General features: G+C 37.1%; 1 protein-coding gene across 1 annotated transcript; it reads left to right on the forward strand.

The window, feature by feature from the left end:
* Positions 1-9: 9 nt before the first annotated feature.
* On the forward strand, positions 10-13,184 carry LOC140150234 (uncharacterized). Its single transcript, XM_072172241.1, has 3 exons — positions 10-148; positions 8,292-10,310; positions 11,543-13,184. Exons 2-3 carry the CDS (start codon positions 8,323-8,325, stop codon positions 12,330-12,332), a joined length of 2,778 nt encoding a protein of 925 aa, XP_072028342.1. The 5' UTR covers positions 10-148; positions 8,292-8,322; the 3' UTR covers positions 12,333-13,184.
* The last annotated feature ends 306 nt before the right edge of the window (positions 13,185-13,490 follow it).

The following is a 13,490-nucleotide window of genomic DNA, read 5'->3' on the forward strand; positions in this document are numbered from 1 at the left end:
CCTCTGACCTTGACACCAAAAGTTCACATCACTTGCATGGGAAGCGTTGTTGGGAAGCGTTGTTTTCTGCGATTTGTGAGCTCTCTACCAGTTTGTAAAACATCCAATGTGCACTGATTGATTGGTCTTGGCTAAAGTGACTTGATAGGTGAGTTTTCATTACTTTTCATGACTTCCTTATATTAAAAATACGTGATTAATTTAAAGCTTTAATTTTCATGGCATTCTCATTCTGATGTCCACGTCCATGACGTCCAATGGGGGACAAATGGCAACTGTAGGTACTTGTATAGTATTAGGGCGGGGGTGGAGCTAGAGTGCTTTGCTATGGTTTGTTGGTCGGACAGCGGTGCAATTGTTTGCATCGGAGGTTAATTATTCTGGTAATGTTGAAATTTGGATAAAAGTTATTCCGATCATGCGATGAATCAACTTGTATTTCCTATTTTGGGCAGTCTAAATTATGTTGCCAGTACGTAGGTATGCTAGGACAGGTGAATTCAAATTTGCCATCAAACTGCATCATTTTACATATCAAATTAAAGCCCTTGAGTAAAGAAAGACAAAACTGAAAACATTTTTGTCATAGCTAGGCCTAGGCATGTTCACAAAATTTTCAAGTAGGATATTTCACATGGAAATTATTTTGTTTAAAAAGGTGATTATTTAACTTAAAAAATGAGGGGTCAACCGTCAAGAATTAGCGAAGTTATGGGCAAATGTCTGTTTTTAAAAAAACTGCACTTTTCTGCGGCTATCATTGACAATACCTTACAATGACTTACTGTACAAAACAAGCATTTAATGCATCATTTTTTACCATGATGATCCATTTTACACAAAGGCGATTTTATTTTATGAAATCTAACTTTCACTGCATGCTGACTTCTGTATCAAGGATAAGTACCAGCACTTTTTAGACTACGTCGCCAAGTTTCTGGTGTCCAAATTTCAAATTTTTGTATTTCCCTATGGGGATTACACAGTTAAGCCATTGACTGTGAGCTACTGTGGACACAACTTTTTGGATCAAATGTCGCCCTCTATAATAAGCAATGTGGACATGTCTATCATAGCACTTTCTGTAACAAAGTTACATCTTGTCAAATTGACTTTCATCAAAAAGATTCTGCTAGCAAAATTCCCCAAAAAACGGCATTTAGGGGTGTTTCTAGATCTTAGTCTCATGGCGATAGCAGCTTTTTTTAATGGAACTGCTATCAAAATCCCAAAAAACATACATGTAGGTTTCCTTCACCGACCTATTCTTGAAAAAAAAAAAAAAAATTCAATTTCTATGTAAATATGCATTGTGTTTGGGCCCCGGTCTCGGCGAATTTCGCTGACTAGCAAATGTGTTAACTAAGGTTTGCCTGGGATACCTACAGTACGGGAGAAGCGGTGAATTCAACGATCGACATGATCGATGGATACACCGACCTCGTTGAATCCAGCGATCATGACTCAGGCAACACAAGTTTACAAAATTTCAGAATTCAGTACAAAATATATTTATTTTATCATTTTGCATGTTGGTTTTTGCAAATTATACAGAATCGGTGTGTGAACTTCCATTTTGTTTTATTGTTTTCATCGCCACTGCACATTTGCGGCACTACATTTTAATATTCATGTGCAGGTCATCAGCAAAATGGCGAATACCCAATTCCTAATGACAACTTTTTCCATGATAATTATCCATTTGCATCCGAGTTATGAGGCTAAAAATGTATTAATTTACATTAGTGCATTGCAACCTTTACCCCTTTGACCCCACATTTTTCCAAGATGGAGTCAGAAAATTACGATATAGCAGACAAACAAAATGATTTTCGCCACCAAATCAAAATCATTAATCTCAAGTTTTACACTTGAAAATCATGATTTTTTTTCATCATGCAGCATAAAAACAAAACAGTAAATATTTTTTTCTTTTTCCAAAGGTGAAATTTAAGAATAACTACTAAGGTACAATTTAATGAAGGACAAAAGTGTGTGGTATTAAAAGCATTTGTGTGGGCTCAGTTGGAAGGGTGATGCACTGCACTATCGGTGTATTCACCGTTTGGTATCGTTGCATTTCACCGATATCGCTGAATAGACCGATCTCGTTTATTTATTTCAACTTTCTTTATACAGGGTAGCTCCTTCAGTGTAAGAGCACTGTTATTCTTGGAGGCCCTGTGACATACAGGGTGTAATTTAATTAAATATTACACAATATTACAAGAAAACATACAAAACCATTATAAAGAAATTACAAGAATCATGAAAAATTATATAAAAGTGAAAATCAATGAACAGTGGGGTTTGTGAGAGCTCTTGATTTAAATTCACTTAGGCTCAAGGAAATATAATTATTATGAAGTGTCAACATCAACATAACTATTCCACAAATTTGCTGCTCTCACCTGAAACAATCTCTTACCAGAGTTATTGTTAAATTGAGGAACAACAAGTGAATTGGAGGAAGTACCTCTTGTGTTATGATCATGAGTGAATTTGGTAAATGAAAATTTGGAACAAAGATAATCAGGAGCTCTACCAGTAAGGCACTTATATAACATAATAAGAATATGATTATTCCACCTATTATCTAGTTTGAGCCACTTGAGAGAAGACATCATTGAATCAATATTAGTTCTGATATCAGCAGAAAGAATAATTCTGGCAAGGTTGTTCAAGAGAATTTGTAACTTGCTTGACAGAGTAAGAGAGCAGTTGGACCAAACATGACTGCAATAATCAAAATGAGGCATGACAAGAGAATCAGCAAGTTTTTGAGAATATAATTTGGAAGATAATATTTAACACGACGAATAACACCACAACGTTTAGAAACATTGGAAGCAATTGAATCAATATGATGTGACCAAGTCATGTGACTATCGAAAATAATACCAAGATATTTGAAATTGTCAACTCTCTCAATAGTCTTATCATCATAAATTAAAGAAATATTTTGGTACTTACTAAGATTTTGTGGGGTACCAAAAAGCATCAATTTTGTTTTGCTGATATTCAGAGTGAGGTGGTTCTTTTTAAACCAACTAGCAATTTTACACATGTTAAGACTGAGGCTGTTTTGAAGACACAAAGGATCTGATGAGCTAACAAGTAATGACGTATCATCAGCATACATTACTGTTTTACATATAACACTATCAGGAAGATCATTTACAAAAATAATAAATAATAAAGGACCTAATATAGACCCTTGTGGAATTCCAATGTTAATTGGTTTTAAATCTGATAAGGAACTACCTACTTTTACTGACTGCATTCTATTTTTTAGATAGGATTTGAACCAGTTGAGTTCAAAGTCCCTGATGCCAAATTTCTTGAGCTTATTAAGAAGAAGACTGTGATTGACAGTGTCAAAAGCCTTCTTAAGGTCAAGAAATATGGCACCAGTTACCTTTCCCTCATCCATGTTCATAAGAATAAAATCTTCAACATCAATAACTGTTGTTGCAGTTGAATATTGAAAACGAAACCCAGATTGCGATGGGTTTAGAAAATTATTTACAGACAAATAAGAATACATTTGATCATGAACTGCACGCTCGATTATTTTAGAAACAATACTTAGCACAGAAATTGGACGATAATTTTCAACATTAGATTTACAACCATTTTTGTAAATAGGAACAACTTTTGCATTTTTCCAATCAGAAGGAAAAACACCAGTAGCTAAAGAAAGATTACATATATACGCAAGTGATTTACAAATAATAGGAGCGGCAGTTTTGAATAATTTGACATCAATATCATCAAGTCCAGGAGACTTATTATTTGAGAAATTCCAAATTTGATCAAAAACATACTCAGCAGAGATGCAATAGAAATTAAATTTACAATCATTATTGGCAGCATTATAATCATGATTTACACACAAATTATTGACTTGAATATTATTATCATCTTCATCATGAGAATTAAATTTACTAGCTAGGTTTGAGCCAATAGTAGTAAAGTAATCATTAAAAACATTAGCAGTATCTTTGTCATTAGTAGTGACTTTATCATTAACTTTAATTTTAGCTACTGAACTCTTATTTTTACCAGGAATAACCTTCCTAATGGTTTTCCATAATTTCTTAGAATTGTGCAAGTTATTTTCAATCTCTGTGTTGTAGTAATTTTTCTTAAGACTTTTACTTAGGTTATTGACTTTATTGCGAAGAGTTTTGGCTTTATCCCAATCAAGGGGGTCATTAGTTTTATGAGCTTTATCATAATAGAATTCTTTATCTTTAGTGAGCTTCAGGAAGTCAGTAGTTACCCATTCAGGGAGGTATCCTCGTTGAATTCACCGCTTCTCCCGTACTGTTGCTGAAGTGTAATTTTGGCAACATTTTTGATGCAATCGCCTGTCGTGATCGGCTGTGTTTACTTCTGACCTTCCATTGCTTTACACAGTGTCATGCTTCAGCGAATCCGACTACTTTTTGAATGCTACGGTCTCTAGCCTAGAATATGAAGCTATCGGTGAGCATATTCTTGGCTAGACATCTCGAGCAACTATGGAACAAGTCCCCAAACGTTCGAAATTTGTAGTTACTACAACTGGGGCGATCCTGCCTTTTAGGCTACTACCCTCGCTAAAGGAGTAAATTTTTACTTTTGCATCAAGGTTTAGTTTTGCATCATGGTTAAAAAGTTGCTTAACACTTGGAGTCAAGGTTTAATGTATTGGAAGGAGGGTAGGGCTCCGGGGGGGCACTCAACTGAAATTTTGGTAGGGGTATGCGCTGAGCGCTTGAACTTTGGGAACTAAGTACTGATTTTGGAAAAAAATAGGGGCTTGATGAACTGAAATTTCAACATTTTTGGTGGGTCTTGTGAACTAAAATTGGGCCAAATTATAGGCTTTGGAGCTTAAAAAATTCCAAAATTTTCCAAATTTTGGCTAAAGAGAGCTACAATTGCCAGAGTTTGAGGCTCAAGAACTGGAGCATGATCCAAATGTGGGTCTTAAGGAACTGCCGGGGAGCTTGAAAAAGGGACCCTTGACCGCCGTACATACCCATACCCCATTTACATGTGAGTACCCCCTCTGGGGTAGGGCTTCGATAAATTCAGGTGTTTTCAGGATTTCATTCTGCGGAGCAAACTTTGTCAATGGTCTGTTATTGTTTCAGGGGAGAGATATTGGCTATTTGGCATAAACATTAAGTTTAAACATTCTCTGATACCTATAAATTTACAAATTGTACAAAGGGGGTCTGGAAACCGAACACGTGAAATATGACAAAACAAAAAGGGGTTTAGGGAGACCCATAACTTAAAAAGTAGATGAACTACACTGTTTTTTTTAAGATTCTGCTTATAAAAATAAAAAAAGAAAAAGGCAGTGATTTATAGTGCGCTACGCACAGGCACAATGCCTAGACATTGATCCACAAGCCTCAGCACACTTTACAGGTTGTCGCTGACCACCACGGCCCCACATCATTCCATAAACCATTTAACAACAAATCAGGGACTTTAATTTGCTGCTTCAAGAACGTACACCCTAGACATTCACAAATAACCATCGCAACCAGGATCAGCTCCTGAGTTTCGTATGGGTTACAACGAGACAATTAGCAGTTAGTTCCTTGTCCAGGGGAATTTTAAGCTAACTCAATTTTCCACGAGAGCATACTATAGGCACCACCAGGGTTCAAACCTGCAACCTCTCGCACCATAGTCGAATGCCTTAACTATTGAGCTAACTTGACTGCTTATTTGGTTGAAAGTCAGCTTAATATCTTTTTCCTATTTAAAGTCATAATATGAGTGTCCCAAAATGTGACTAATTCATTGATGCGACTCGCAGGAGCAAAAAGGGGCGTCTGGGTGAAATTTCGATAAGCTGTATCTCAAAAACCGCTTGGATTTGAGCGCTATAATTTTTTCCATGTGTTCATTATTCCCATAGAGGTCTGATAGAAAAGATTTTCAGCAAAATCTGAGGGGATGACCTGCCAAGATTTTCAGCAAATTAATTGATTTGGCATGGAGTTATACCCGTACATCATGCGCTCATGCTACGCAAAAGTTTCGGGGCTGGTATCACGGGTTTTGCATCAAGCTCTCAACGTCAAAAATAGCTTTAAAAAACATGAAATTTGGAACAAAATAAAACTTTTTCGACAGATTAAAAGGTACCGGTATGTTTAAAGTTATATTTTATAAATTAGCAGTTATCAGGTGGTCAAGGATCACCCAATGAACTAAAGTTTGCACAAAAAGTAATGCAGCTGTTATAAATACGCCTATAGCTTCAGAACTTATAATTGTTTCCACAATATTTCTACATAGAAAGAAAGATGATTTATTTACGCGCATTTTGATACCACATTTGTCAAATGTCGGTCAATATTAACAACGCAGTACGGTACTGCTTTTAAAGAAAAATCCCGAATTAAAAAGTTGCCGTTTACAGCGATCAATGGTTATTATGCCCGTTATTACGCAAGCATTGAGGCACGTAAAACCCTTAATTTATCTTCGCGCTGACTTCAAATCAATACAAATAGCTGTAACTTTTAAAAATTTGTATATTTTTCTTTAAAAACACTGCTATGTTGTTAATATTCAACAAAATTGGAATGGGGTATCATCAAAATGTGCGTAAATAAATCATCCTTCTTTTTATGTTGAAATATTGTGAACACGATTATTGGTTTTGACGCTATAGGCGTACCGGTATTTATAACAGCTGCGTTACTTTTTGTGCAGTCTTTAGTACTTCAAGGGGACTGTCATTTTCTTCGGAAGGGGTGGGTCCTAAATAACGGGGGAGGGGAGTCATATATTTTGTAAAATAGTGGGGGAGGTCATGAAATTTTAGATGACCAAAATGTTGGGAGGCACACCTAGGTTTCATTATCATTGAGGTATAGGACTTTTTATTTTTTCGGAGAAGAGCAGGTAGGGCAACTACTTGATTATATTTCTACATGTTCAAACTACATGTACATACTCTGAAAATTTTAGAAAATTTGCACGAGTCCGTTTTTTAAAATCACATTTTTGATCCTAAAATGGGGGTTATAGCGCCCTCAACGGGCACTCTCTCCATAGGGCTACATGTTAAGACCAGTTATAGACAAATGGCCCTAAAATAAAACGGACTCGTTCGAATTTCCTCAAATTTTGCATATGATGTAGATTTAACATCTGGAATGTAATGCAAGTGATGTCATTGCTGCTCTTCTAAATTCATTTTTAAAATGTCCGCCCCAGACCAAGGTGGGCACAAGATAACCACAGAGCATGTTTATTTTATTCAAATTTCATGATTCAACTGTCTTGTCTACATGTATGCACATTGCATAAAGTAATTGCTGCCTTCATGTACATGTATAATACAAGAGTATGCTGAACATGATGGGAGCTAGGCCATGTTTAAACGCACCACCCTTCTATGTAGCATTTAGAGGTGTTATCGACTCATGATTTCTAATTCAAGACTTCGTCGGGGAAAAAAATAAGACAATCGACACATGTTGACACTCGTAATGAGATTTTAAAATGTTAAAAAGTCCATAGATGAGCTTAAAATCATGCAGATATATGAGTTATGATCGCCGATTTCCAGTGTAAACATACTTCCTGGTTTGTTTTACTTCCGGATTTGGGTCAATTTCGGGAGGCAATTTTGACTTTCCAATTAAAAAGGTTTGTACGGTAAGCTTATTCAGACAAAATATCATGGAAATTTCCTTTTTTTCCTTTTTGATATGTATTGTAAAGTGTCGCTAGGGACAGTTTATTTTAACATGTCGGATTTAGGGTCATGTCGACGATAATACGACAATCGATAACACCTTTAGTAACATTGGTTAGCTGGTGTAACTGTTAGCACTCTCACCTCAGGAACGGGCATCCTGAGTTCAATGCCCGGGGTAGACAAATTCTTCTCCCATTCATCTAAAATTGTTTATTATCAATGTGATTATGTGAAAATTTATATGTTGTTTGGAAATATGTTTTGTGCACTCTTTTTCTGTAACAGCCTAACAGGACTACATTGTAATAGAGCTAAAAACACACTTCGGCTTGGGGAAAAATATTGCGTCTAACGTCCAGGTAGTGTTGCTGTCACATTGTCTGTTTTGGTTACGAAGGTAAATAAAATTTTCACATAAAAATATGTGATTTCCACCTATACAGATGATATCTCCATTTCCAAAGTAGGGGATTAGGTTATATGATTGCTGGTGGGCCCATCTGGATTTCATCCTTTCCATCTGGATTTTCATTATTTCTTTGTTGTATTTTTTGTTTGTTGTTTTTAGATTGCTACTGATCGAGTGAGCTATCTTCATAATGGACCTGCCAAATTCAGAAGACCTCAACAATTCTGACATGCAAGCAGATGTAGTTACTGTGAAGAGAGAGGCTTCAGAAGATGATGCAACCATGAAACAAGAAAGAATAGAAAATGATCTGAGTTTGCCAGATGCAATTAGTGGAGGTTCTGCTGAAAATACAAAATCAAAGGAGAAAAGTAGCCAGGTAGTTCCATTGCAGACACGAACTTCACGAAGAATAGAAACACGCGCAAAAAATAAAACATTCAGCAATAAGGACAGCAAACAAACTGAGACAAATAATCAAAGGAAATCTTCAAGAGGGCCAAAAAAGTCTGCAGACAATAAGCAAAGGAATAAGGGCAAGATAAGTGATAACAATGTTTCTACTGAGAAATCCGTTTTGGGTGATGTGTCTCCTAGTACTAGAAGCCGATCAAGGAAGCAAGCATCGCCTCGAAGATCAAATACTGCTGAAGAACAAGTAACTGAAAGTGATGAAGAGTGGTCACCTCCCAAACCTCCCAAAAAGCAGCCAAAAAGAGGTGCAAATAGAAGTAAATCAAAGAAAAGTAGTGCTGCAAAAATCAAAGGGTCATCATTTCCGTGCTCCAAATGTGACAAGATATTGACCAGTGCCACAGAATTGAAAATGCATATTAAGTTGAGACATAACAACTATAAGTGCAAGTATTGTGGTCTTCAATACAGAACCCAGATGTGGTTGACCAGACATGAACAGAGACACATCACAGGCTCCAAGCGTCTGAAGCCAGCTGAACCACAGTTTGCGTGTAAACATTGCGGTACAGGTTGGGTAATTGAGGCCTACTACAAGAAACATGAGAGCATTTGTTTAGGTCCTCATAATTGTAAACATTGTGGTAAAGCATATGCTAACCTGAAGCTTTTGAAGAGCCATATGAGAAGACATTGTAGGTCAGATGAAAATCAACGAAAAACAGTGTGTACTTATTGCGGGCAAATGGTGCATCGAAGTAGAATGAGTGATCATGTGATACGTCATACTGGTGTATCTCCTCATGTTTGTTCTGTATGCGGTAAAATCTTCCGATCGAGAAAAACACTACTTCGTCATGAGAAGTTGCATAAGATTACTGGGAAAATTGATATGAGTGACATATTCCATTGCAGGTACTGTAACAAAGCATGCAAAAGTCAACTATATTTAGATTTCCATGAGAAACGTCACCAAGGTCAAAACCCTTACCAATGTAAAGAATGTCCTGAATCTTTCTTTTACATGAATAAGTATTATGAGCACCAGCGCGTCCATCAAGGGAAGGCGTCATTGAAATGTCATATATGTAACAAAACCTATCGCAACAAGCGCTCTCTGGAACGTCATGTCAAGACACACACTCGTGAAGATGCTGTCCAATGCCCTGTCTGTCTAAAGATGTTCTCCACTGCTGGAAATTTGAAAGTACATCAGCGCATTCACACCCAGGAAGTCCAGTTTCAGTGCAAGCACTGCGCCAAGATTTTTGTGCAGAAGAGCCACCTCCAATACCACGAGCAATCACACACCGAAAGAATCATGTATGAATGCCCTCATTGCGATAAGAAATATACTACCTCATACTACCGAGACCTGCATCTCCGAATGAAACACACCAAACGGGACTTGCCCACCTGTCCGCACTGCAAGAAGATATGTGAAAATGAACGAGCACTTAAAAGGCATATCTTTTCAGTGTGTGCACCAGATACGGATGAAGACAATGTGTTCTGCAAGCATTGTGGTGAGAAAGTGAAGAATTCATGGCATCTTGAAAAGCATATCAGAGAGATACATAAAGAGTTTGATTACGCCTGCAAGCTGTGTAACTATACGGCAACAAAAAGCTCCAGTCTACGCACCCATATGAGACGACATACAGGTGAGAGACCTTACCAGTGTGAACATTGTGATCGTGCCTTCAAGCAGAGAACAACACTGAAGAATCATGAAAAGTTGCACACCGGAGAGAAACCTTATCAGTAAGTCATTACACTACATGTATTTGCTTTATATTTGTACAGGCTGATGTTATGAAGATCAGTCACTTGAAAAGAATCTGTTGCTGAACATTCATAATGGCAAACTGATCTCTTTAAAATATTACTTTATTTAGGCCAAAAAGATGAGATCCAAAGAGAATGGACTCATAGGGTCTTAGCTAGCTATGATTTGACAAGTACCCATCATTTTCAACAAAACTTCCTGTCCAAAATTTGATTCTGAAAACAAAAATCAGACCTCTGCCTCTTCTAGGCATTCAGTCAGTTCGAATAGTCATTGCTATGGCCTTGATTAGGTTTTCAGGTCTTGGTTAGGTTAACAGAACTTATTCAAGCATTTATTTTTCAATAAAGACATTAAATTTGGCTGTCCCAGGAGTAAACTGTCTGCCTAAAATGACAGGTGGCTAGCTAACACCCTGCTCATACATGTAATTGCCCCATGCATGACAGACACCATATGGTTAATCCAATATTTTGGTTTGTCACACATAGAGATCAAAACCAGGGACCAAAATAGCATTTTCTCCAGCATTTATTGGCATTTTATTTTGGCATTAAATGTGCTTGCATGTGGTGCTTACGGCACGTTATCGGCAAAATGTACTATAAGCAGAACGCAACCATATGCACATACTTTAAATAACTGAAGTTTGCCAGGAGCATGGCAAAATATTCCAGGGGTGCAAAATGTTGCCCTCCATGAATGACATGCAAACATAGCAGAGTCTGTCACTTTGGGTCTAATCACTTTGATTTTACACTCATTTGCTGATTGATAGTGATTGACTGTTGATGACCAGTGAGATCAAGCAACTCCCTCCCATGTACGTATGTTCAGAGAACCTGTAGTTCATAACCTTGGAAGTTGGTAAAAAAAGGCTTGCTGTAAATGTGACTGTTACTGACAGGATTATCATCAAATCTACTGATTCTGTCAGCATAATTTGTGCGGCATAAATTGAGCCTTGTAATGCTGAAAGTATGAAAATCATGTGCCTCTTTAGTATGTACTTGGTGGAAAAATAATGCATGTAATGTAACTACTGAGACAACACAGTCACTTGAGTATTAGGTTTCATCTCTAATGTAAATCTTCATCTATTCATCATATCTGTAGGTAATGATGCATAATTAAATCAACTCATGTATTCAAGATGCTTTACATGTTTTAAATCTTGACTATCTTTTTTCTTTTTTCTGTAACCCAGGTGCCATGTCTGTGCCAAAACCTTCATCCAGAAGTACAATCTCACCTGCCACATTCGCGTACACACAGGAGACCGTCCATGGATTTGTAAATATTGTAACAGAGGCTTTACGCAACAGTCTGGCTACAAATTGCACGAAGATAAATGTGGCAAAGGACTTGTTAAACCCGTAAAGACACCTGCAGCAAGAAAACCAAAACCTGTCCACAGACCATCTCTTCCACCTGTATCTCTTCCAACTACTGTACCTCTTCCAACTGCAGCCCAACCTCAAAAAGAGGTCATTTCTGATGATCCAGAACATTTACCTAAAAATCTGATCAAAATCCAGGAAGACGAGCATCAGCAAATTGTGACAATAATAGTCCAAGAAGGTATTACAGGCATTGCTGGAGGTGACATCGCAGCTGCTGGAGAAACTGCATTGGAGGGTGACCCCAACATCCCACAGGAAGTTGTACAACAAAGTGCATTAGGAGCTGACATCAACAGCCAACAAGAAGCTGCAGTATTAGCATCTAACCTTAACACTCTACAGGCAGCTGCAGAAGAAACTGCATTAGTGGTAGTCAAAGAAGAAGAAACTATAGTAGAGGTTAACCTGAACACCTCTCAGGAAGTGGAAGAACAGGTACAGTTGCAGGAGCAGCAACAGGTGCAGGTTATAGTTAGTGAGCCATCACAACAAGGACAGGTGCAGGTTATAGTTAGTGAACCATCACATCAAGGACAGGTGCTTGATCTTGGGACTGCCACAGGTGTGTTATCAGCTATATTGAATAATTGCTGAAGTACAACATTTGTTTCACAAAAGTTATCACAAAGCATGAAAGAGAATTGACGGTTGGCAATGCACCAATGAGTTAAAACCCATTGTACAGATAAAATTAGTAAAATGATGTACTGATTATGATCTCAACTGCTCAAAAAAGTATTACACTTGGAAAAAAAAAGGAAAAAGTTGTCATGAATTAAAAACTTAGAGCAAATTGCATTATTGTACGAGACTTTGAATTGACTAGACGCAATTTTGAAATCTGACCCTTTATTATTGAAATGTAAATTTTCTCAAATGAGGGGCGTAGAGTAACAAATGAGGTGTCAAAACTTGCAGTATTAAATGCTGCATTTTCAGCAAGTTTATTGATTTGCTCAGTACTTTTTTGAGCAGTTCAGGTGATGTGCTGTTCGATGTACAGGTTCAAGCCTAGTGGAATAGCTAGGCTAGTCATCTACATGTACTACAATGTATGTATGGAGTGAAAAAATCGTGTAAGCAGGCAACAGTTTTGTACTGATCATAATTCAGCTCAAGGTATGTGGCTTTATGTTTAGAATTAGTTATTGAAGACGGGGTCGATTAAGAAAAAAAGTTCTGTGCACCACTGCAGTTTTTCCTTGAATATGGGCTGAATATCACAAAAATTTGCATGCACATGCAAAATTTTAACATGCTCAGAACCAATGTTACATACATGCATCTTGCATGTACATGTAAAACCACTCTAAATCGAACCATAATTGAAAGTGTGATCAAATATGTTCAAGATGATGGTCCTTACACTAGACTCTAGAACTTTTTTGCCCACTTCAATAAACATACAATGTAGCAGCATATCTATCTGCCTTCCCATTGCAGCATATGGCTCTGGTTTTTTTAACATGTATCAAAAGTGTGAACTGAGAGGGTAAAAATGAAATTGACAGAAGACACTTAAAATATGTCGTTTCTCAAAGCAGATGACTTGAATTTTATGAAAATACAAAACTTGGAGCTTAATTCTGTTCATTTGGTCTGTAAACTTTGTAGACCCTTTGGCCAAATGAGATTTTTTCATAAAAAAGCAACTTGTTGCCAAAGCTAGATATTGCTTACTGTAATGCCCATTAGTTACCAAATTAGTTGTCATAGGAAAATAATGAGTCCAAGTTACTATTGACCAAATAT

The sequence above is a fragment of the Amphiura filiformis genome, chromosome 1 (genome assembly GCF_039555335.1).
Source record: "Amphiura filiformis chromosome 1, Afil_fr2py, whole genome shotgun sequence".
In the NCBI taxonomy this organism is placed as follows: domain Eukaryota; kingdom Metazoa; phylum Echinodermata; class Ophiuroidea; order Amphilepidida; family Amphiuridae; genus Amphiura; species Amphiura filiformis.